The sequence below is a fragment of the Protopterus annectens genome, chromosome 10.part0, assembly GCF_019279795.1.
Source record: "Protopterus annectens isolate FY-2018-M chromosome 10.part0, PAN1.0, whole genome shotgun sequence".
Lineage (NCBI taxonomy): Eukaryota > Metazoa > Chordata > Ceratodontiformes > Protopteridae > Protopterus > Protopterus annectens.
The window spans coordinates 1,762,712,551-1,762,737,532 of NC_056744.1; the positions used below are offsets into that span (position 1 = coordinate 1,762,712,551).

At 44.7% G+C, this 24,982-nt stretch overlaps 1 protein-coding gene across 5 annotated transcripts in view; it reads right to left on the reverse strand.

Moving 5' to 3' along the window:
* The window catches only part of LOC122813996 (clathrin heavy chain 1-like), a 139,110-nt gene that overhangs the window by 27,216 nt on the left and 86,912 nt on the right, over window positions 1-24,982 (reverse strand). For all 5 annotated transcript variants that reach the window (XM_044086572.1, XM_044086574.1, XM_044086573.1 and 2 more), the window contains 3 exons: window positions 19,637-19,804; window positions 4,193-4,303; window positions 2,878-3,051 (listed from right to left, as the gene is read on the reverse strand). In XM_044086572.1, coding sequence (XP_043942507.1) covers window positions 2,878-3,051; window positions 4,193-4,303; window positions 19,637-19,804 — 453 coding nt within the window. The remainder of the gene's footprint in view (window positions 1-2,877; window positions 3,052-4,192; window positions 4,304-19,636; window positions 19,805-24,982) is intronic.

Here is a 24,982-nt window from a genome sequence, read left to right on the forward strand (position 1 = left end):
GATGTGCACATTTTTTCTGCCACTCTTTGCATCAACTTCAGAAAAATCTAAGGGTTTAAAAATCACACCCTTTTTCAATAAGGTGGATTCCCCCATACAAGGGTGAAAAGGTGTGCACATTTTTTCTGCCACTCTTTGCTCTTACTGTATGCTGGTCATCAGTCTCCTCCTTAGTCAACTGGCCTATTCATTTCCAGATGGTCTGTACTTGGTTTTCAAATACTGGCTTCTGTACTTGGTTTTCAAATACTGGCTAAAACATTGTCCCCTCACTGTAATGCATTTTTTTTTTTAGGCAATGCCAAACTGAAACCTACCAACTTAGCAAAGTCAACTCCAAGGGAATCTAAAAATGTTACTGTTCGATGTCAGGAGCCTAAGCAAGAAACTCCACTCCCTCCAATCTCTACTCACCTTGGAGAAGGCGGACATCTGTGCAGTTACTGAAACATGGTTTAAAGCTACAGAGACAGCAGTGCCGGCACACAGTGCCTTCCACCATTTAGACCAGCTGCTGCACATGCAGGGAGTAAAGGTGGAAGTGTCGCAGTCTACATCAAAAACGACACTGCTCGAGGTTGGTCAAACAGAAGACTCGTTTGAGCTTCAGTGTCCAGAATAACCATAGGGAAGAGTCCCATATATTCTTGCAAATTACAGATCACTCTGTATGACCCAAAAACCCATAGCCCATGCTTAGACCTACTGGAGACACTTGCCATTCAACACAACACCATATTCATGGAGGACTTTAGCCACCCCTCTATAAGCTGGGAATCCTATACAACCCCAAACTTGCAAGCCTACAGATTCCTGGACTTTGTAAATCCCCAGCACCATGGCCCAGTTAGTTGTTATGCCCACTAGGGGTGCAGACAAATAGGATCTGGTACTCACAAATACTCTGGTAAGGTCAGACCATGAAGCTGTCTCCTTCAAAATAAAAATCTTTGCTGTGACCTCAGTAAACTATTTAACAGCTGGGAACTACTCTTAAGACAAACTACCCTTTATTAAGTGATTACCTGACACAATTTCAAACCCCTCCAAACCAGGACAACACAAGCTGCCTTTGTAGAATTGATAGCTATGTTATTCTAGGGCACAGAGGGTGATCTGTAGCTTGGTAGGATATGATATTGGACTCCACCTGTGGTAATTTGGATATGGAGAACTTCAAACCTGTCATCCTGTTTGTACTATCATGTTAATATATGCACAGCGACAGCTGTGCCTACCAGAAGCAAAGCCAGAACAAAACGAACCACCAACCTTCCCCAGTGAATTCCAACAAACAGATAACAGAAGGAAAAACATCATTGCTAAAATTAGGAAGTCCAACACCCAGCAGGATAAAAGTCCTCATCAGACTAAACAAACAACTAAGAGGGAAAATTAAGTCTACCAAAGCTAATTTTGAGGTAAAGGTAGCCTCACAGGCCAAGGACAACCACAAGGCTTTCTTTAGCTAGGTCCAAAACCTCAAAAGGCAGTACACAATGAGCAGAACTTATTGTTAATGGGGCCACGAACATGGAGCTGGAAGATGCAGCACATCTGCTGGCCAAAAATTCAACTCCAATTTTACCCCCAACCCCAGTTGAAGCCCCCCCCCCCCCCAGTAATACCATCAAAAATATCCCCCCGCAGTTATCACTAGGGAGCTCATCACAAATGCACTCTCCAATGCCAGGAGCACCACATTGATGGGCCCCATTAATATCCTAGGATACCTCCCAAATACCTGAATCGTGACTTATCTGGACTGCTGGAGTCACTGCTTAAACAGCCTCCAGACAGGCATTGTGCCATGTGAATGGAGGACTGCAATGGTCATCCCTCTGCACAAGGGTGGCTTATCAACAGACCCTGGGAACTACAGATCCATAAGTCTGATTAGTCTAATATTTAAAGGCATAGAAAGAACCGTCATGAATATGATTAAATGACGTAGGAAACCCTCAGACACCAGATCCAGCCAAATTTGGCTTTGTCAAAGGCAGATCATGCCTATCCAACCTGGTAAATTTCTTTAAAATGGTCACCATTCCAACAATGACAACAAAATGGTTCATACTGCCTATCTTGCCCTGGCTAAGGCAGTTCGTGCAACACCCTATTCGGGCATTATAAACAGACTCATATAGTTAGGCATTAACCTCTGTTATATGCAGGATAGCGAGCTGGCTCTCAGGACCCAGGAAGTTAGGATAGGGGAGACCACCTCCATAGAGTGGCCATCACTCAGGACTCTGTGCTGGGTCTGCTCCTTTTTGGAAGTCAAAGCCAATGTCAAAGGCCTCTGGCTCTCCAAGTTTGCAAGAGACTGGATAGGAGCAGTTATAGAATTCCCTCCTGAAGACACTAACATCCTACAGGAAGCTTCCGAACCTTTGTTCTCCTTTCTACTTTTTTCCTTATATAGACTAGCAGCAAACAAGATCTGGGGAGTGTGCTCATGCACCATGGGATACCTCCTAGCCATAGACCAATCAGAAGTTTTCAGGCTTTCTAAAAAGTGGCCGAGTTGGAGCAGAGGATCGGCTCCAAACCCAGCAGCAGAGTCAGAGCAGAGGATCAGCTCCAAACACACATGTAATAATGTTCGGCGAGATGGACTACATACATGGAACGTTATGGTGAGTACATTTTTTGTTAAACAGATATGCATGGCAGAGAATATCCATTTCAAAACATTACCTGGACGTTGCAGATAAAATGGCAAAAGAGTTGTGCAGTCAAAATGAATACAGTCCATCGGAAAACATGGAGTAAATGAGCACTTAGACAAGGAACAGAACTAAAAATGCAGTCAGTATGAATAAAATGCATATAATTAACTTTTGTAAATCATTTCAGAGGTTTCACTAAACATACCTTTCCATTTTTACACACTCCAACAATACCCTCTGTTTTGGTGTCTGAGATGGTAGCAAAGATGATGTTGGTCGTGATCTGCACGGTATAGATAAGCTGGGCTGACCCCAGATCGCTTAGGAACAGGAAGCCATATTTGGAGAGGATAAAGAGCAGGCCGAGCTTAGGCATATACTGTTGGTGAAAAAAGGAGGAAACGGTGATATGAGTAGGCATTGAAATGTATTAACAGTTATAAGAATCATTCTGGTATTATCAGTTTTCTGGTGAGAGACCACCACTGAAGACAGGTCTCAGTGGATGTGGAGTTGTGCTGAGGCACTTCATATAGCAGGTTTCTTCAACAATGAGTTTCATTTAACCACATAGTTGGCATGTTGCAGTCTTTCATAGTTATTACCCACCTTCCTTTGGTGACAAAATTAGTCAGCATTCATTTCTAAGCATTTTGCCCGTACACCAAAAGTGTGATACACAGGGACATAAAAGTAGGAAAACCAGTTTGGGATTCTTCTGTTTTGCAGGCCACTGTTGTAGAATACATACAGAGGAAGGAAAGATGGTAGTAGCAAGCATGCAGTGCAGTTACCAAATGGCAAAGGGAATGAAGAGTTGAGTTATGCAGAGAGACTCAAAGATGACCATGTGGAGAAATAAGACAGGATTTAGACTCATCTTATTGCTTGGGAGAGGCAGACATGGACGAAGAGACGTGACATAGGTAGCAGTTGGAAGGGTCATATTAAGACAGCCCTTGAGAAGTATTAGTTCATGGAGAGGGAAGCATAGTGCTGGAATCTGTTGCCCGGGATAGCAATGCAATACAGATTAGAGAGGTTCAGCTCTGCCTGGGAAACAAAGAATGGAAAGGACAAGCATATGGAATAACATTTTTCAGTTGGTTTAGCTTCAACATTCACAAATTGTATAGATCTTAAGCCTTGTATTTTTGCATGTAACCTACACCTGTGGAACTAGTACAACATATTTGACTCATAAAAGGTGCAATTATGTTGAGCGTGATCACAGAGAACAATTCAGCCATAAATAATGGAATTTACAGGGAAGGTACGATTTACTGAATCTGCTATGTTCTCATACAGGAAGTGAGAAATTATAATTATAATTAGAAATGTCAAGTGTACTAAAAGGCTTGGGATAGTGAACTGGGCTAATTTCATCCAGAGAAAATGAAATACCTCTAGTTAGGTTGCATTTGTAGGGTAGGTAGTTTATACAAGGAACTGCTCAAAGGTACCGCCCATACAAAAATAAATGTAGTTAATAAAATATTGTCAAATACATATGTCCTTACCTGTATTGCACTAGGAAAATCTTGTGACCCAGTCTGGAAAGGGAGGTTCCCTCTGCTGGTAATCAGTGATGCATTTCCAGGTTTGTGAGGGCCCAGCTCAATCACATGCAGCTGGAAAAAAAGTAAATGGCAATACTCATTTTAGGAACTAAAACCAGCGGTCCTCGAATTCTTACAGTAATGTATAAAGAGCCAAGTACATGAATTCTTACAGTAATGTATAAAGAGCCAAGTACATGAATTCTTACAGTAATGTATAAAGAGCCAAGTACATGAATTCTTACAGTAATGTATAAAGAGCTAAGTACATGAATTCTTACAGTAATGTATAAAGAGCTAAGTACATACAGCTCCAGTTTAACAAACCTTCTGCAGTGGAGAACTTTCTTCTACAGATATCCTAGACTCGCTGCAGAACGGAATTTTATCATTCCTGCTCTTGATCTACGGTGCATGTTGTGGTGTTACAGCTGATCTTATCAAATGTCTCACTTAGCCCTTCTGCTAACCCAGCTCTATGCTTCTGACAGTATTTTTTTTATCTATTGTAACCCGTGTCATAGGAAAGCTGCTATATTCAGTGTCTAAAATGCTAAAACCTTTCCAATGTTCTCCCTCAGAGTACTAGTAAGGGGCTGCAGTGGCACTGCTTGTATTACATGGGAAAAACACTTCATGCCCCAAATATCTGCAGAGGACAAGAGAGGCCTGAGGTCGACATCAGATCCTGGAAATTCTCTCATAACTGCAAGAAAATCTAAGCCAGTAATCTATGGAGTTTCATCCTGTAGTCAGTCATTCTACATTTGCTTACTTTGCATTTCTAATGGAGTCAGTTAATAGGACCATGCTCCTGGGTCTTTCCTGGAGAGTGTTATTTTTAGTGTGTTAAATTAACAAGTGAAAAAAATAAAATGTTTAGGACGGGATTCGGCCTTAGGATTCCTCTATCATGACCACGGGTCAGTGTTAGATCACGAGGAGAATCAGATCAGACATTCGTCAGAAACTCCTATTGCTTAATCTGCCTATCAGCCTATGAGGTAGCCTTATTCTTTGCAGACAGCTGGCCATGTAGCATTTGACCAACAAAGAGGACGACGAGAGGTGCAAGCAGACATTCATTTGAGCACTTCGTCATGACTGCACCATACCTGGGTAATGTAGAGCAATACTTCACATCACCCATTCAGACATACTTTATGCCCAGTCAATTCAGGAAGTTTGCTGCTCACCACAGAAGGTGGACAGGTACCCCCCGAGCTCTGTTTTTGCCTTCCCACTTTTGAAGGTGAAATCTCCTCAGCGAGGATGGCTTTATTAGCATGCAGTCACCATCCTAACCACCACCTACTGAGCGAGGATGGCTTTATTAGCATGCAGTCACCATCCTAACCACCACCTACTGGGAGAGGGAATTGGTTTTCCCATGTTTGCCCTTGGCAGGAAAGTCATCACTAAAGATGGTGAATTCTAAACATGATCATAGATTTCCACATTTTAATTATGTTAGTCTCCAAAAAAACACACCATTGTCCTTGGGAGTCACAGCATGTGGCAGTAAAAACATAGGGTTCGTTTTCTACCTTTTGCTTGTTTTTGAAAAGGTTGAGATACTTCCATTCTAGAGAGAGAGAGAGAGAGAGACATTGTGGAGGAATTGGCTACTCTTCACTGTCATTTGTTCCTGCTGATGGAGAGGGACAAGTTACAAAGTCAAAACTTCCGGGTCTGGGCTCAACCCAGTGACCCATGCTCAGACATTTTTGCACCTCTTATCCTTATAGCGTCTTGTCTTCATGATGTCCTATTCCTATGTTCCAGTATTCATGACGGACATTCCGCCTAGGCAGCCCAAACATCCAGCCAGTATACCAAGGACTTAAGTTACTGCAAGGTACATGCGACATTGCACGTAATACAGCAGAGCAGCCACAGAAATTATGTCTGCATGTACCATCTTCAGAACTTCCGACAGCTGTTTACATTCCATCGGCTCAAAATGTTTAGGCAGACATTGAGCAGATCCATGACACAGGACCATGAATGGATGATCTACAGGGATGTATTTCTGGACATTCTTCACCAGTGGGGTACTCCTCAAATAGATCTCGTTGCCTCCCTTATGAGCAGATAACTTCCAAAATTCTGTGCCAAGATCCCTCATCCTCTGGTTTGGAAGATGGACGTCCTAGCCTTTGCATGGAATGGAATGATCTGAAATAGTTAACTTCATTTTACCTGCAAACTGTGGGTATTCGGATCCATATCGGATCCCAGCCGGCAAATTATTTTCTAGCATCTGCTCCAAGCTCTGAGCTCCTCCCCTACCCATAATACACCACCATCTGCTGCCTTCCCTCAGATCTCCTTTGCCACGCCATAGTGAGCATCGTGGTCTCTTTTGCTCTGAGCTCAGGTATAGGTAAGTTGGGATTGTTCTTCCTATTTAATGTGTCTGTGATCGTTAGTGTATCCTACCTCCCCCATTAGTATAACACTTTGTTCGTCGGTTAAAAAAACAATTTTTTTTTTGTCGTCAGTTGCTGTTAGGACCTTAGGACCACTTTACTTCAGCGTGCATGTGTGTTGTATTGTTTGTGTAGGGAGTGGCATTCAGTGTTGGATTATGGCCGATCAGCCTAAATCAGTCTTCAAAAAATGTACAGAGTGTAGCCAGAAGCTCTCACCCGCTGATGGTCACACTGTGTGTAATTTATTTGGGAGTGCTCCATTTATCCACCCAGTGTGCTATCTGTGCAGGTTTTAACCCAAGAGCCCTTAGGGATCCAAAGGCCAAATTGGTCGCCAAGGGTCTTCTCCCTGCTTCTGTGCTGGATTCTGCTTCGGCCTCCGGTACTCCCACCAAACCTCCCACCCAGACAGGGACTCAAACTCCCGCTTCTTCTGGTGCTGGGGCAGACAGGCAAAAAGAAAAAGAGAAAGAAAAAGACCGAGACCGAGACAAGGACAGAGAAAGGCGCAGGGAGGATAAAGAAAGGAGGAGGGATAGCCTCGTAAGAGATTCCCAGACAGGGAGCCTTTCCTTAGCCCTCCTTCTAAGACTTCTAGGCCAGTTTCTCCACAACTTCCGATCACCCCGTTTCTCGCTGGAGCCGCTGGAATCTTCGGATCTGAGGCCTTCCTCGCCCTTACTCCGCAGACCAGCCAGATCAGAGTTGGTTGCTTCTTCGTGATCGACTCGGAGCCTATCAGACTTAGACATGAAGAAGATGATGCGGAAATTTCTTCAGGCCCAAATACAGATGGGAGTCTTCCCAGGCCCCTCTCCCTCCGGAGGGGGGGACCACCATGCCTTTTTCCACCCCATCTCTCCTTCCCCGATCCGGGCCACTGCTTTGGGGTTTTTGGATCCAAGACTCTTTGGAGCTGGTAGCTCGGTGCCGACGGTTCCTCTAACCTCGACTCTGGCTGTTACCTTGATTTCCTTGGATCCGGCTAGTTCTGATCTGGGTGGCTCTCGGAGTTGTGGACAGGGAGTCAGACCCAAGGGAATGGATACTTCTTCGGCTCGGGCTTGTTCAGATCCAAACCGTTCCCTTGGACCTCAGGCTATCTTCGCTTTGGCTCCAATCCCCGCTTCAGACCCAGGGAGAGCTTCTTCCTTGCTGAGTGCCAAGGAGGTACGCTCTCCATCGGCATTTGAAGTGGTGGAGAAGGTTCTCTCCCAAGGATTGAGACCCCAGCTCATCTCCTCGGATTCCACCCAGACCCTCTGCATTTGCCATCTACTCCTTTCATCCTGTCTCAAGGACAGCCCATGCCAGTGGACCCCCAGGTTATTCCCTCCAGGGATCCCCCTGCAGCTCACGAGTCCTCTTCGGAGTGTCCCACTGATGAGGGCAGCCGTAAACGCAAGTGCAAAAGGAGGCACTTGGGACTCCTCAGAGTCCATCACTACAGACACAGACAAAGGAAGGAGAAGGTTCCCACAGGTCACCTCCGAAAGATGTCTCCGAAGGAGACATCATGGAGATTTTCCGCCAGAGGGGAGGTTGGTCAGCCCCAAAACCTTCTACGGATGAGTCCGTGTTCCTGGAGGCCTTTGGCACGGGCTCATCTACTTCCTGGATGTCCCCGCCAGCGGACCCCTTGGTGGACCTTATCACCACGCGGGCATGGAAGGAACCTGACACCGTACAGCCTATCCCCAAACGCCCTGACAAGATTCTGTCTCCTCCCACCAACAGACAACCGTGGTCTAAAGGAGCCCCCATTGATGCTATGGTGGCTGCAGCAGCCACCAAGAAGGAGCTAGCACAGGAAAGTTCCTCAGTCCACCCTCCAGACAAGGAGTCCAGGTCGGTGGATAGGTTTGGGAAGCGTGTTTATTCGTCAGCGACTTTTTCCATCCGTGCGCTGAACTATTTGGCACATGTTATCCGGCTTCAGTGAGACCTTGTCTCAGAATTCGCTGAGTCACCCCCAGAGTCCTTGTCAACCTTGAACCTGTCCATCGTCAAACAAAAGTTCCAGATGGTCACCTTACAGTCCATTCTACCTCATCTCTGAGAGTGCGACTGGATGTGCTCGTTAGACCTCCAGGATGCCTACTACCATATCAAAGTTCAAATAAGCTCCAGGAGGTTTCTTCCCTTCCGGCTGGGAGCCAGTCACTTCCGGTTCAGAGCTCTACCCTTCGGTCTCACCACAGCCCCCAGGGTGTTCACCAAAGTAATGGCAGTCGTAGCAGCTCACCTGAGGCTTCAGAGAATTCAAGTCTTTCCGTAACTGGACGACTGGCTGTTCGCCGTGTCCACCAAGCGTCTTCTGTGTCTGGCCAGAGACTACTTTCTTCTCTTGGCAGATCGATTGGGGATTGCAGATCGATTGGGGATTACAGTCAATGTCCACAAATCCCAATTGCAACCGGTACAAGTTCAAGGCACTCTAGACACTTTGCAGCTAAAATTTTTCTTAACACCAGAAATGATCTTACATCTCAGGTGTCACGTAGCTCAAATAGTGAACCTCAGATTTCCAAAGGTGAGCGATGTGCTCTGGGCTCCATGGCTGCTTCCATATCTATTCTTCCTTGTGCATGCCTTCATATGCTGGATTCTGGCGGTCCAATGGTCTTGGCTAGACCTGCCAATGGATTTTCCGATCAGAATCGATCACACCTGCAGGACGTCCCTCCTTTGGTGGCTAAGTTCACCGGAGGTTGCAGCAGGACGCCCCTTCATATCATGGCCAGTCTAAGCCACAGTGACCACAGACGCCTCTCAACTCGGGTTGGGGGGGTACACTGTTTGTGAAGGACAGTCCAATCCATGTGGTCCCAGACAGAGACCAAGTTGCACATAAATATTCTAGAGAGGAGGGCAGTGCTTTTAGCGTTGAAAGCCTTTCACAATATCCTCCCTCTCGGAATGATTGCAATTCAGTCAGACAACATGTCAGTTGTCTGGCATGTCAACAAACAAGGGGGAACCAGATTCTATCCCCTGTGTCACAGGCCATGAGAGTGTGGGAGTGGGTGACTTCCACCGGTCGGTTTCTGATTGCAGTGCAAATCCCGGGACACTCCAACATTTTAGCAGACAGATCGAGTCGGGCTATCGTGATGCCATACGAGTGGTCTCTGAAACAGTCAGTAGCTGAGGAGATATTCCTTGCATGGGGGCAGCCTTGCTGTGATCTCTTCGCATCTCCTTCCAACGTGAAGTACAGCAAGTTCTTTGCTCCGATTCCCTCCCCAGGGGATGCCCCCAGAGACACTCTAGTCCATGTTTGGCCCTCCGGGCTTCTGTATGCTTACCCTCCATTCTGAAATTTCTTCAGAAAACTTGCAGACTGGGGTGCAAAGTGATCCTCATTGCCCCATTCTGGTTTCGCCAGGTTTGGTTTCCCTTCATTTGGTCTCATCTTCTAGCTCCTCCGTGGATTCTGGATCCCTGCCCAGATCTAATCTCTCACCCTTCGGGTGCCTGCCCGCCCAACCTGGACAGCCTCAAGCTGACAGCTTGGTTGCTCCAGTTCCATTGATTGCCAGGACTCCAGTCTTTCATCCCCTGTAAAATTTATACTTGTGGCCTCTCTTAAAGCTTCCACTAGGAAAGTTTATTGCAGTAAATGGAAGTGTTTTTCCATTTGGGCCTCTCACGGGAACCTGGATCCTTTTACAGCCCCTGTTCCGGTGGTGTTGGATTTTTTGACTAGTATCTCTCAGCAAGGAGCTAGCTTGTCCACAGTGAAAGTACAGTTGGCAGCCATTTCTAATTTTCATGTTGGGGAAGACATCGCCCTGGCCTCTTCTAGGCTGTGTAAGGCTTTTCTTAAAGGCACTTTTCTTTTGTGTCCTCCCAAGATTCGGTGCCTCCTTGGGACCTTGTCCTCGAGGCCTTGGTGGCTCCCCCCTTTGAACCCGCAGCTTCAGTGGAACTAAAATTTTTGTCTTGGAAGACCGCCTTTCTAGTGGTCATTACATCAGCCAGGAGGGTTTCTGAGCTTCAGGCTTTGTCTGTCGTGCCTCCTTATTTGGTCTTCCATAAGGATAGGGTATCTCTCTGTATGAATCCTTCATTCTTACCCAAAGTGGCATCTGAATCAAACATAAACCAGTCTATTAATCTACCCGTTTTCTTTCCCAATTTCCAAAACAAGGGTGAATATAAACTTCACTTGTTAGATGTTCATAGACAACTTCATTTCTATCTTCATAGAACAAAGTCATCCTGCAAGTCCAACCAATTGTTAGTTTCCTTTTCCAAACCCTTTCTGGGAAAGGCCATTTCCAAGGTTTCCTTTGCTAGATGGATCACTCTTTGCATTTCGTAGGTTTACAAAGCAAAAGGTTCATCTCCTCTTGGTATAATTAAAGCTCACGCTACCAGGTCCATGGCAACTTCTGCTGCCATTTGGTCTAGGGTTTCTTTGGATGACATTTGCACAGCAGCAACTTGGGCAAATCCACATACCTTCATTTCTCATTATAAATTAGATCTGATTTCCAGAGGAAGAGCATCCTTTGGCTCTGCTGTGCTCAGGAATATCCTTCCATGAGGGCCCCCCAGGATTTAAGTAACTGGAGACTCTGTCCCACAGATTGCAGATAAAAATGAAGTTAACTACTTTAGATAAAGAAGTTATGTACTCATCATAACGTTACATCTGAGTAGTTATACTTCATTTTTCTGCAACCTTTCCCTCCCTCCATCCCCCTGACCTTATCATATCCATAAGTATGTTCGATTCTTGGGGCTGAGTTGCTAATGTGTATAGTTGCAGCAAACTCGAACTGAGGGAAGGCAGGAGATGGTGGTGCATTATGGGTAGGAGGAAGAGCTCAGAGCTTGGAGGAGATGCTAGAAAATAATTTGCCGGCTCGGAGCCGATATGGATCCGAATACCCACAGGTTGCAGAAAAATGAAGTATAACTACTCAGATGGAACATTATGGTGAGTACATAACTTCTTTTTTCTCTATGCATTCTCCCCCCTTACCCCAATTCAGAAGGTCCTTCTGAAGATTCGGAAGAATAAACTAAAAATCTTGTTGGTGCCCCTTTTGGTTAAGATGGCATTGGTTTCCTCTTCTGCAATTAGCCAGTGGCAGTCACAGGTTACCTCACAGTGTGGATCTACTCGCACAAGACAAGGGTTCTTATTTCACCTTCATCAACTCTGAACCTGACCTTATTTCCTTTCAGACACCTTTTTTTCCAGAGGACATACTTCTTGTCCTGCAGGAGGCCAGGAAACCTACTACAAGGAGATCCTACTTTTCCAAATGGAAGAGGTTTTCTATCTGGTGTCTTAGTAAGACTAGATCCATTTTCAGTGGAGGTTCCACTAGTCCTTTCTTAACTTGTGTGAATTGCTCAAGGCTGGACTGGCCTATTCTTCAGTTAAAGCCCATTGTCAGCCATTTTTGTATGTGTATGTCTTTCTTCTTAGCTTCTAGATTAGAAGTCAGACTTTTCTTAAAATGCATCCTACACATCAGGCCTCCAAGGAAGCCTGTTCCACCTCCTTGGGACCTAAATTTTGTTTTGGAAAAACTGACCCAAGCCCCCCTTTTTCCCTAAAATTTTGCAATTGGAAGACAGTTTTATTGGTAGCCATTAATTCTGCTAGGTGGGTTTCAGTAGTCCAAGCATTAATGGCCTCCCAGCCTTTTCTGTTTTTTTCATAAGGATAGGGTATTCCTTCATACCAATCCTTCCTTCATGCCTAAAGTGGTCAGTAACTTGTCCCTTAAATCAATCTTTTCATCTGCTCACCTTTTTTCCCCTCACCTCAAAACTCCGGTGAAAGGGTGCTGCACACACTTGGATTTGGTCTTGTCCAGATAAAATTGGAGTTGTCTGTGCACATTTATTAGTAAATATGAGCAATTGAAAAGAAACATCCTAGGGGGGCTGGGAAATCCTGTATCTAAACAGACCATTTCTACTTGGATCTCCAAGGCTATCACCTTTTGCTATCTCTCTCTCTCAGGTGAAAACCATCTTCCTCTGTTAAGGCCCATTCAAACAGAGCTGTGGCTTCCTCTGGAGCCTTCTTTAAAGGACTGGAAACTGCTTCTATCCTAGAAGCAGCTAATTTTTTTTATCTATACCTTTACAAAAAACTATAAACTGGATTCTATTTCCATATCCAGAGCAGGGTTTGCTAGAGCAATCCTGTATGACTTTGTGGAGACCTCTTGAGCGCCTGCCCACCCTCCTTCTCACTCATGAGCTTTGGTATTCTCCCTCATGTTATGTATACTGCAACACAGGAATAGAAGAACATAGAATAGTTCTGCAAAATCTTACCATAACCATAGATGTCCCTCTCTTCCATGTTGCAATATTCTAACCCACCCTCCTTGCCCCTTTGTTCATGCGGTTCCTTGGATTTTCACATGGATTTTTCTTTTGCTTCATCACTGGGCTGAAGTTCTGACTGGGGCATTCAGTTTTGAGGATGGTATGTGCAGATGTCACTTTTATGGCAGACGCTCTGCTGCATTATGTGCAGCTTTGCACGTACCTTGCAGCAGCTCAAATCTTTGCTATACTGGCCGGAAGTTCTGGTCACCTAGGCAAAATCTTCCTCAGGTTATGAATACTGCAGTTATGGCAAGATCTTACACAACTATTCTTTACATTCACACAGCTAAGGATGCAGATGTTGTAGTGGGTGGTGAGGTTAAATGGCAAACTTGTCTCAAACCTTTGTTAGTGAAGTCCAGTAACAGCTGTTCACATCCCTGAAGAACTTAATGCAGTGACAGACTCCCTGGGCTGCATGTCCCTCACACCCCCACACCAAAACGAACCAAAGGTGGAGGTGTACCAATCTTCATTAAATCCAAATACACCTTAAGACTGGTGAAACAGTAAGACTGAGTTACTCCAGGTCCAACTACCACGTCATTGTTACCCACAAGTCCCCCACCATGAATCAGGAGAAGCACACCGCCTACCTGGACTTGCTAGAGTCGCTCATCATACAGCCAAACACCTTGGTCATGGGAGATTTCAACTATCCTTCCATTGATTAGGCAACGTACAGGAGCACAAGCACTATTGCTACAGGGTTCCTGGACTGTAACTCAAATGCCTTAGAACAGTTGGTCCACATCCCCCCCCCCCCCCCAAAGGGCTCAAATATCCTGGACCTAGTGCTCACCAACATGGGGGGGGGGGTCAATGCACTACCCCATTTGTTGCCATCCCTGGTAACGTCAGACCATAAATCTGTCTCATTTGAAGTAAAGATCAAACCTGACATCCCCACAAGAGTAAAAAAAATTTCTCCAAAGCAAACTGTTGCCTACTAAGTGATGATATAAAAAGTTTCAAAGCCCACACCAGCATAAACAACAGTGACTCCTATGTAGAGGAATACACAATTGCCCTGCATAGCTACTTAAATGCATTGACCCGGCTGTGCCCAACAGGAACAAAGCCAGTTCTTCCCGAAAAAACAGGCTACCACCACCCTGGTGGACTGCAAGTATAAATAAGTTAAAAAAATAAACTGATATGTAAAAATAGGAGGGAACCAACACAGAGGAGGAATACTCTCCACAGCTTGAACAAGCAAATCAGATTTATTTATTTAATTTATTTGTAGTTTGTTAACTGGGAAAGTCCATTGGGCCGAGATGACCTCTTTTTCAATGGAAGGCCTGGGAGAAAAGCTCCATGTGCAGAGTTACAATAGCAAAAATAAACGGATTAACAAAGTTAGTAAAAATATTACACAATCTAAATTAGCAAAGTCAAAATTAGCATCCGTAGCTAAAGAAAATAAGCATTCTTTAGCTGTGTCCAAAACATACTCTCCAAAGCCAAAAACATGGCCTGTATGGGACCAGATAATGCCAGGCTGCTTAATAAACAACACATAGCAGAACCACTTGAAACTTCCTAACCATAGCCCAAGAACTGGCTTTGTCCCAGCAGATCGGAGAACAGTAAAAGTAAGCTCCTTGCACAAAGGGGGTCCATCAACTGACTCTGGGAACCATCAACCCAGAAGCTTAACCAGTCTTATCTGCAAGGCCATGGAAAAAAAATCATGGACCTTATCCACAAGGATATAGGTGACCTTCAAACTAGACCCGGTATGGTTTCAAGGGTAGATCTTGTTTATTAAACCTGGTGGACTTCTTGGAGAATATCACCAAAGCCCTGGTTGAGGGCAAAATAGTGTATACTAGCCATCTTGATTTAACCAAGGCCTTTGACACAATCCCACATTCAGGTATCGGAGAAACTCTCCCAGCTGAGGATTAACCCATACATTACGAGATGTGTAGCCAGCTGGCTCACTGACAGAATGCACACTGTCAAAGTCAGGGAGTCCACCTACACCAGTAGACCAGTTACCAGTGGTGTACCACAAGAATCTGTGATGCCCTCTGTTTTGAATCTATTTCTGTGAAGTCCAGGCAAAGGTAGATTGGCCTGTAACTTAAGTTTGCAGATGAATGTAAACTGGGTGCAATCATAGAGCCCCCCCAACGATGTTAACATATTACAGAATGGCACCAATCATTTGTCTGAATCAGCCCTAACTCACAAACAATGCAAAAAAGCCTTGTTAGCAAGGAATGCATTGCCAGAGGGGATAATTATGATATACATAGTACCCCTCTAAGCTTACTCAGTAGTGCAAGACTTGGGAACACAGGTTGTTGGCAATTTAAGCTTAGATCACCATGTGTATTTCATAAATAAGGGCATTGCATCCAAGACCAGGGAGATTATAGCTCTGCTGAAATCAACCCTTATCAGACCACAAATTGAGTACATTGCTCCCTACTGTATGTACCTCACCAGACAGCTACAGCAACTGGAAAGACCACAGAGGTTTCTTACCAAGAGAGTCCAGGGCCTCCAAAATATGACATGTTAAGACTGAAATCCCTGTCACTGTGCTCTATCATACAGGCTGCTGAGAGGCCACCTGCGCCTGCCCTACAGAGTAGTCTTGGACCCTGCCCTAATGGGAATGCTGCACATCTATAAATCAAATGGGACAGAATAACTCACTCCAGGGATCTCAACCTAGCTCGTGACATTAACAGAACATGCTAGAGAGACAGATGCATCTCCCAGCGATTGCCATGCCTCTGGAATAAGCTCCAACTCCATGTGAAACAGAGCTCCACAATGACCCTATTCAAGCACAACCTTGAAAACTGGATGGGTGACCATAAATTCATCCCAGGGGTGACACCCATGTCCCTCATGGACAGGGGTAATTAGTGCCGATCACAAAATCTCTCTACGGTCTGAGGTGGATAAGGGTAGATTTTTACACTGTTAGGCTTGTAAAGGCTGTAGGGCCATTAGCCTAATAACCTTCTATGAACATCTCCTGTTGCTGAGGATTTTACAGTACTGTCTGGTCAGTCTTCTGGAAGTGAGGTACCCCAGAGGTCTGCCCATTTACTACATGGAAAAAAGGGGGGGGCAGGTTTCTTCCATTCTGCTCAGTTCATCTGGGCAGGGGGGGGGGTGATAGAGGGTGCCCTCATTTCCTTGGCAAAGTTTCCTGTATACCTTTTCATCACTCATGCCAGTTTCATGCTTCATTGCAAAATCTGAGAAAAGATGCCTAAAACCTCATTGCCATATAGTAGTAGCAGAGAAGATTATAGTATCAGGCTATGGAGTCCCTAGCAGCTCAGAAAATTTTTGCAGGATGAGCCAAGGCATCCCCCTTGGTTATAGGTGTCAGCTGGATGCAGCTCATGATCTGACATGTAGGTCTGTTTCACAGCTTTAAAAAGGGAGACACGGGTCACTTTGCAGCAACTTGTAACAAGAGTACAAGGAGAGGCCTTCTAATTTATAGGGGTAGTTGAAAATTTAAGACCTATAATTTTCTTGGCTATAAATCTTTGGGGTCTTTCCAATTGAGAGATATGCTTGGATTTATAAGCATAAATCACCCATGGGGAGAGTTGTCCTACCTGGTATTTTCCCATCCAGAAGCCAGTTCTGCACGACCCTATCAGTGAAACATTTGCTGTAGTTTAAGCTGAATCTTGAGCTGCCTGTAGCTTTGGATTAATTGTCTACAAACCCACTCCTTTTTCTGATCATTTCTTTTGCCGCCCACTTAATTTCTTTGTGGACTTGATACAGATATCTTACAGTTCTGCAAAATGCAGCTGCTAGCCTTGGAAAAGAGTCAAAAGTGATTGTGGGAAAAGTAGTACATACAGATTCTAGGATTACATTTACTTTTTCATACTAAAAGTATACTGACCGAGTTAATAAGTACATCTAAAGAGGGTTGAGACAGTTGGGGGGGGGGGGCTGCTACCCCCTGCATTTTTTTTTTAGAACAGCAGGTTTCAGAATTCATAATGTGAATATGAATTAAAATGTTGCTGTTAGCAATATTGAGGGTCACTGTTAAGGTCCTGAAAGCTCTGATAAGGGAATATGAGGCGAGTGCTGATTTTTTACTCTGCCCTCCTAAGAGTGTAGCCCTAGGTTTTAGTTTACTGTCACACAATTAATCTTCCACCCTTTTGCCATCTTGGTAGCCGCCTTCTGCATCTTCTCTAGCACCTTTGCTTTTTGCTTATGGTTACCAAAACTGGATGCTGTACTTCAACTAAGGCCCCAGTGATGCCTACAGAACAGAGGGATCAACTCCTTGTTTCTATAATCTGTGCCCGATGAAGGTGGGTTGGCTTTTTTGTTAATCTGTTTGTTAAGACAGTTCTCCCAGGTTGCCCTTATTCAGTAGCTTGCAGTGTAGGGAAATGGAAGCAATCAAATTCTACCTTTAACTGCAAGAAACAGCTCATTAACAGCTCTAGCTGCCAAATAAGCGCTGACTATTTTCCACACTGCTGATCTGCTGCATTTACAGGCATCCCCCCCCCCATCTTTTTTTTTATGTTCGTTGGGTCGTTTCCCAGACTCCAGCTCGCATATCAACCCTTTACTCCCCATATTCAACTTCTTGCATTTATCAACATTTAGCCTCAAATATTTGTTCACATTGACAACATTTTTAACATCCCCTGCAAGACTGTCCCCTTCTTTGACTATTGTGCACCCAGTTTCTGTTATCCACAAAGACATTGATCTAATTTTTTTTAATTCACATGTGGCTAGCGAATACATTGAAAACCATAAATTCCAGGACTCATCACTGTACAGCTTCTTGTTTGTCTGCCTCACTACAGTCTGTGCAATCATGTCATTATTTTCTCTTACACCAGTCCCTTTAAACTTTACCAGTTATCTTTGTTGTAGCAAATTAAAAGCCCTTTATGACAAGAGTACATTTTTGTTATGGTCTTAGGTATCCATGGGGCTTCTTTCATCTTCTTGCTACATACCAGTAGTCTGAATTTGATGGCAGATATATTTGGAGGTTGTTGTCCTTCAAAAATCTAACCAGCCTTTTCACTATTTTTCCAATGATGCTGTTTACTACTGAGGTCAGATCCGTTTGCTGATGGGTGTCTGAATCACTTGGATTCCTCAATTTGCCACTATACACAAGTCCTTAGAAGTCTTCCTACTTGACAATCTATTTTAACAGACCTGTTAGAAATCATTAGTACTCTCCACAACGTAAAGATCCTGTGATGTAACACATTGGCCCAATGACAGTTCCTCACAGGTTGCAAATAACTCCTCCTTTCATGCCTTCATGAGTCCCCACATCTCTTAGTTGTTAAAGACAGAGGCAATATATTGGGTGCAACTTCCTGCCATTTCATTCAAAACTCATTTTGATTCCAGTAAAGGGAATAGATGGAGGCCAGCATTGTACTTGTAATTTCTATACACATTCATTTCAACTGTGACCTTGCATGTTAACCTGAAGAATTTGCTTCCTCCAACAACAGCTCCATTACTATATTACAAAATGGTCTCACTTTAATCAAGTGTATTCACAATAAAAGTGAAATTGTTCAAAAGTAACCATAACTGACATAACTACAAAAAAAAATGTATGCAGGGGTCAGATCTTCCCTGTACCCACATCCCTGTTACTTATACAGTTAGATCGCTTATCAGTGGAAAGTAGAAACCACCAAGATACTACAATCCCAGTCTTTAAATGTGAAACCCTAGAATTGCACAAGTGACCACATAGTTGAATGTTCATCACTAGTATCAAACCTAAGGCAGGCGTCCATAATAAGAGCTCCTTAACAGCAGCCTTGAATAAGGAAGCCACCTTTCTATACATTCCAGTATTCCAACAGGTAATTCCTCAACTTCTCAAGGAACAACTCATTTGCGGTAGTTAGCTCTGCCCACAACACCAAGAGCATTTACAAAATATTTAACCCAGTATTGGCATGCATGATGAAACAAATACGGAGCATTCCCATTTTTGGATAGCTGCCTTCTTACTCATCACCATGTCATACCACTCAGCAGACTCTTGTGTTATTAGTGTTGAAACACTTATTTGCTGTCCTGGAGATCTCTGTAATCCAACACCACTCCGAAACATTCTGTGCAAGTTTCATTTTTTCAGCACAACAGTTTTTTATTCCCAAGGTGTGAAGTTCACATTTGTCTTGCCTTCTGATAACACTTATTTCACAATCACATATAGGATGTCCTAACAATTTCTGGATAAAAACATTTTACAGAATCGAGACACAAAAAGCATGTACTTTTGTATTTACCCTTGTTACGTTTTACCTGGATAAGCAAAAACACCCATCAGGCAGTAAAAGAGAGTAGCAGCAACACAAAGGAAAGCGTTACCCTCAGACATGGATACCTTTGGACTGCTTGGAAAAAGGAATTGTATGATGAATGAGAAGCTCATTTATACAATGCTGCAACTTTTCCTCCCATGAAGATCAGATATTAGCAAATGCTGAAAAAGCTTTGCACAGTGAACTTTTCTGCTGTCTCTCAGATTAGGACTGTGTACCTTACAGCAAGGGACTCGTTATAAAAGAAAGCTAACCTCAATATTACTGACCTGGCCAGATTTCTTCTGACTTCCCCGCACTGCTGCCACAAATACTGATGACGGATGTTTGTTCAGTGAAAATGTATACTGAGGTAGAGCCACTGCCTGTGCCTCGATCACTTGCCCCAGACGTCCTTCCATAGAGTACAGCTGAGATTGTCCAGTCACATGTCCACTCTGGGGGGGGGGGGGGGTAGAACACACAATGGTTAAAATAATCTCATTTTCTAGCACAAAGCAAACCAGATTCATTTTAAATCTGTCTTTAGAACCTAATCAGTAAAGTACAGTTGTGACACTTACCGTAAATGTAGATATTAGAGTGTACTCACTGTTACAGTCATCACACTTGGGTTATCCCTGCCAGGCTAGCTCTCAGCCGGCCCGAATACTAGAGACTTAGTATTTCTGCATCGCTTGAGGACTGACTTCAGGTCGTCAGTGGTATAAAGTAAGGCATCCAACGCCATTACATCAGTTTTTCTTGCCCTAACCTGTCAGGAGCCCAAAGTAGGAGGCCAGGTTCTGGTGGAAGAACCCCACCAGTGGAAAATAAATACCAGTATGTCCCTTGTAAGGAAAGGAGAACAACAAGGAAGAATGGTAATAAAAGGAGAAAGGGAGGGAGACCAGGACTGCAACAGTGAATACACTCGAACAGCTACATTTATGGTAAGTGTACACAACTGTACTATGTTCTTCGTGTTTCACTGTTGCAGCTAGCACATTTGGGTAGATTCCCAAAGCTGAGGAAATAGGTGGAGGCAGTCAAGGAAGCTAGGGGCTGGCTAGGATGCCCTGCAAGACTGCAGAGGCAAACCCTGCCCTGAATTTGGAGATGAGAGGCAGGTGATAGCCTTCAGGATGTCCCTGGTGGGGACTCCTCTGAAGAAAGCTGCAGAGGTGGAGGCTGCTCTGGTGGAGTGCGTCCTGACCCCCTTGGGGGGAGGCTTACCATGCTGTTTTTGGCAGAAATGGATGCAATGTGCTATCCATTTGGAAATGGTTTGCTTGGAGATGGCTTTGCCTTCTGCCCCTGTAGCAAAGCTAACCAACAATTGATCCGACTTTCTGAAGGATTTATTCCTGTCTGGATGGTATCCGAGCTGTCTGTGCAGATCTAGAAGTGAAGAATCCTTTGCCCCTTTTTCTGGGGATTAGGAAAGAATGCGGGCAAATGAATGGATTGGTTGGGTTCCTATCACGTAGTCGAACTTTTACAAGTTTGAACCTCATATGGTCGAGACCATAAGTTCGAATTTGTAAAAGTTCGAGCATTTCAGTGGAAATCTCCATAAGCGAAGGTTGCCGTTTTGTTCAATGTGGTGCGATCTCTGAGTTGGCACATTCAAGTAGCAGTGCTTAAAACAGTTTATTTTGTTTTCCCTTTTGTTCGAAGTTATAAAACTTCGACTATGTGATATAGACCCGGATTGGTTGAGAGCCACACTGGACACCACCTTGGGCATAAAGGACGGGTTAGTTCTGAGGCATATCCGGTCTGCATGGAAGATGATGAAGGGTTCTACAGCCATGAGTGTTTTTGAAGTGATGGCCAGAAGGAAGGCGGTCTTCCTGAAGAGAAATTTTAGCCCTGCAGAAGAAGCTGGTTCGAAAGGAGGCAGGGTGAGCTTTTCCAAGACAAAATTAAAGTCTCAAGCTGGTGCTCTTCTGGGGGGCCTCAAGTTGCTAGCCCCTCTGTTTGATCGATGAAGTAAGCAGTCGACTTTATAATATAGACCCAAATACCTAAATGTCGACCCATCGTCATCGAACCGCATAAACACCGAGCACTCTAAACTGCAAACTTTAAAAAGTCGAACTCTCATACTTGTCCCACCCCCACCGCCCACTATATTCTACCTACACAAACAAACTAAATAAACCACATACATACACTAACCAAAACTCTACTAACCCTAAACTAAACCCTACTTCTATCCCTACACTAAATCTTACATATACCACCATGTATGCACTTAACCCGTACCCTAACCCTAAGGTCCGTAACTATCGCACACTTACCTTATGGAGCTATACCGCAGAAGGCCAACCATGATGATTCGGCATTACCGCTTTCACTCCTCTGGACGATCAATGTTTTCGCGGTTCGATGAAGATTGGTCGACTTTTAGGCATTCGGTAAGAAAGCGGTCAGCTTTCTAATATAGACCCGTTTGGATCAAAGGGTGTGAGAAAAGGAGCTGCTCAGTGGGAAAATGAGCAGAAATAGCAGAGGCATGAATTTTTATAGAGGAGAAAGAGAGACCACTGTGTAGGTCAAAGTAATCCAGGATGAGAGGGATGGAGGGCTGTGCCATATTGGCCCCCTTAGCCTGGATCCAGGTGCAGAACCTTTTCCATTTATCTGCAGAAGACTTTCTGGTGCTAGGGCGTCTGGCCTCACAGATAACATCCAGAACCGGAGGATGACACATTGGTTCGGGGTTAAGGAATAAGCCAAGCTGCCAAATTGAGTGTCTACAATTGGGGGTGCATGAATTCCCCTTCCCTCTGGGTTAGGAGATTTGGAATCTGAGGAGGATGCCATGAAGGCAGCAGGGACAGGCTGCGCAGCAAGGGGTACCAGTGCTGTCTGGGCCAGTCTAGAGCTATAAGAATGGTCCTTGGTTTTCCTCCCTTATTTTGAGCAGTACCCTGGGGATGAGAGGTAGGGGAGGAAAGGCATAGACCGAGAGATTGACCCAGGGGAAGGACAGGGCATCCACTTTCCAAGCCATGCAGTGATGCTCCCTGGTGCAGAATTTGCTGGGCTGATGGGTTGGTGTGGGAGGCAAAGAGGTCGACCTTCGGGGTTCCCCATTTCCGAGTTATTAGGGTGAAGGTACTTCTGTTGAGCTGCCACTCTTGTCGGTCCAGAAGGTTTCTGCTTAATTGGTCTGCCAGGGAGTTGAGAGAGCCTGGTAGGTATTGTGCTAACCGGTGTAGTTGCATGCAAGAGGCTATGAGCCAAAGGGTCATGACCAGCCTGCATAGAGGGTAGGAGCGAGTCCCTCCCTGCTTGTTGATGTACCACATCATAGTGGTGTTGTCTGTTTTGATCAGGAGAACCCCTGGAGAGAAGAGGTTTGAAAGCTATCAGGGCGTGCTGCACAGCCATCATCTCTTTTTGATTGATGTACAGGGGGGATTTGCTGTGGGCTCCATTGGCTCTGTATGCACCTGCCATCCATGTGTGCACACAAAGCATAGTCTGATGAGTCTGTAGTGAGGGTCTGGACAGCAGGGTGTGGGGAGAAGGGCAGTCCCTTGTTGTGGGAGCAGGCTGTTGCCCACCAAAGAAATTCCTTTCTGAGGCAGGGAATAATAGGCAGAAGAGTTTCCAGATCTTGAGAGTGTTGACACCAAAGGCTCTTTAGGTACCACTGACATTTCCTCATATGCAGTCTGGCATATGGAATGAGGAGTATTAAGAGGCCATGAACCCCAGGGCTTGCAGGATTTTCCTTGCAGAAAGCTGGGAACTAGTGGCCAGTTGAGAGAAGTAGGCTGACAGGAAATTTTTTTTTCTCTGGTGTAAGGTATGCCATCTGGGATGCTGTGTCCAGACTTGCTCCCAGGAAGGTTTTCCTTTGGGTGGGTACCCGTTTTTTTTTATTTCTTTTTGTTGATTGTGTACCCTAGGAAGGTTAGTAGGCTTTTTACAAAGGCCAGGTGCTTGACAGCTTTTCCTGGCTGTCTGCCTGAATAAGGCAGTTGTGTAAATAGGGGTAAATTTGAATAGTTCTTTGTCTGCAAAAGGCAATGGCTGGAGCCAGGCATTTTGTGAAAACTCGAAGCAGGAGATAAGCCAAAGGGAAGCTCAGATAACTAAAGTGTTGAGATCCTGCCCTGAAGTGAAGATATTTTCTGCATGATTCCCTGATAGAAATGTGGAGGTATGCCTCTTTTAGATCCAGGGTGGCTAGCCAAGCATCCTTGGAAAGCATGGGTAGCAGCTGCTGGAGGGTGAGCATTTTGAATTTTGGGATGACCTGGAAGGTAGAATGGATAGATCGAGGATGGGGTGCCAGGTGCCCTCTTTTCTGAGCTCCAGAAAAAGTCTGGTGTAGAAACCTTGGCCTATCTGTTCTGCAGGAATGTGCTCTACTGCCCTCAAAGAGAGCAGGGAATGGATTTGCTTTTGTGCCTCTGCCCACTAATTTGGTGGTAGATCTGGTAACCCTTTTGGGGTTGGAAGGGTGTGAAAGGAGAATTTGTATCCCTGAGACACAATGTTCAGAACCCATTGGTCCTTGGTAATGGTGGCCTAGGTGCTTGAGTAAAAGGAGAGTTTTCCTCCTAGGGGTAAGTGAAGGTGGTCATAGGGCAAGTTGGGAGGAAGTGAGTCATTGTGAGTTCTTACCATAAGGGGGTGGCTTAGAACTCCCTGATTTTGAAGTGGAGGTAGTCCACTGCTTAGAGCTCTGCATTCCCTGGGGCTGCTGTTTGGGGGGGGGTCTGTTTCCACAGGCCCTAGGCTGGGCCTGTTTACTCAGAACAGGAAAGGACCAATGTTTGGAGGGAAAATGCCTGCTGAACCTAGGGGGCTGGACCTGTAAGAAATCTTTACCTTTTTGCATAGATTTTGCTTCCATCTTTTTTAAGGCCTCTTCTGCCTTAGTGCAAGGGGCATCCAACAATTTAGATTTGACATGGGCTGGCACGGGTTGTTCCTTAAGCCATGCATGTCTTCTAATGACCGATCCAGTGACTGTTGCCCTGCAAGAAGCTTATAGTGCATCAAAACCACAGTGCAAAAAGTGTGTTTTGTTATTTGACTTAAGAGTGCATTAAATCTTGCAAATCTTTAGATTCTGCCCAAGCAAGAAAGGAAGACATTTTTTGTTTAAGGAGTTCCAAGGTATGTTGCTGATATTTATGGAACTGACAATTTAGTGCCCTGATAGCAAGAGTAACTGAGGTGTATACTTTTTTACCCCATCCATCCAATGCTTGGGAATACCTGTTTGAGGGAGTAGGATTCGTAGAGGTTGCTTTAATTCCTTTTGGCCCTTGAGAAATGACCTCAGGGTCAGCTGTTGGATTTTTAAAAAGATATTTGTGTGAGTCAGGGAATCTGTAGTACCGGTCTGTTTTTCAGGAGCAGGAGGTAGGGCGTCAGGAGTCAAGCTGGATTCAAGGAAAACATTATCCACCACATCCAGGACTAGGAGGATAGCCAAGGGTCTGTGTTGCGGAAGATCTAGGAATTCCCGGAGTCTCTTTTTAGACTGAGGGTAGTCCTGACTCTCCCATTGGAAATGCTCCCTTAAAGTATGCAGGGTTTCCCCAAAGGAAAAATCCTCTAGGGTAGAGGCTGAAGGAATGGATTCCTCTGCATCCGAATCCTCA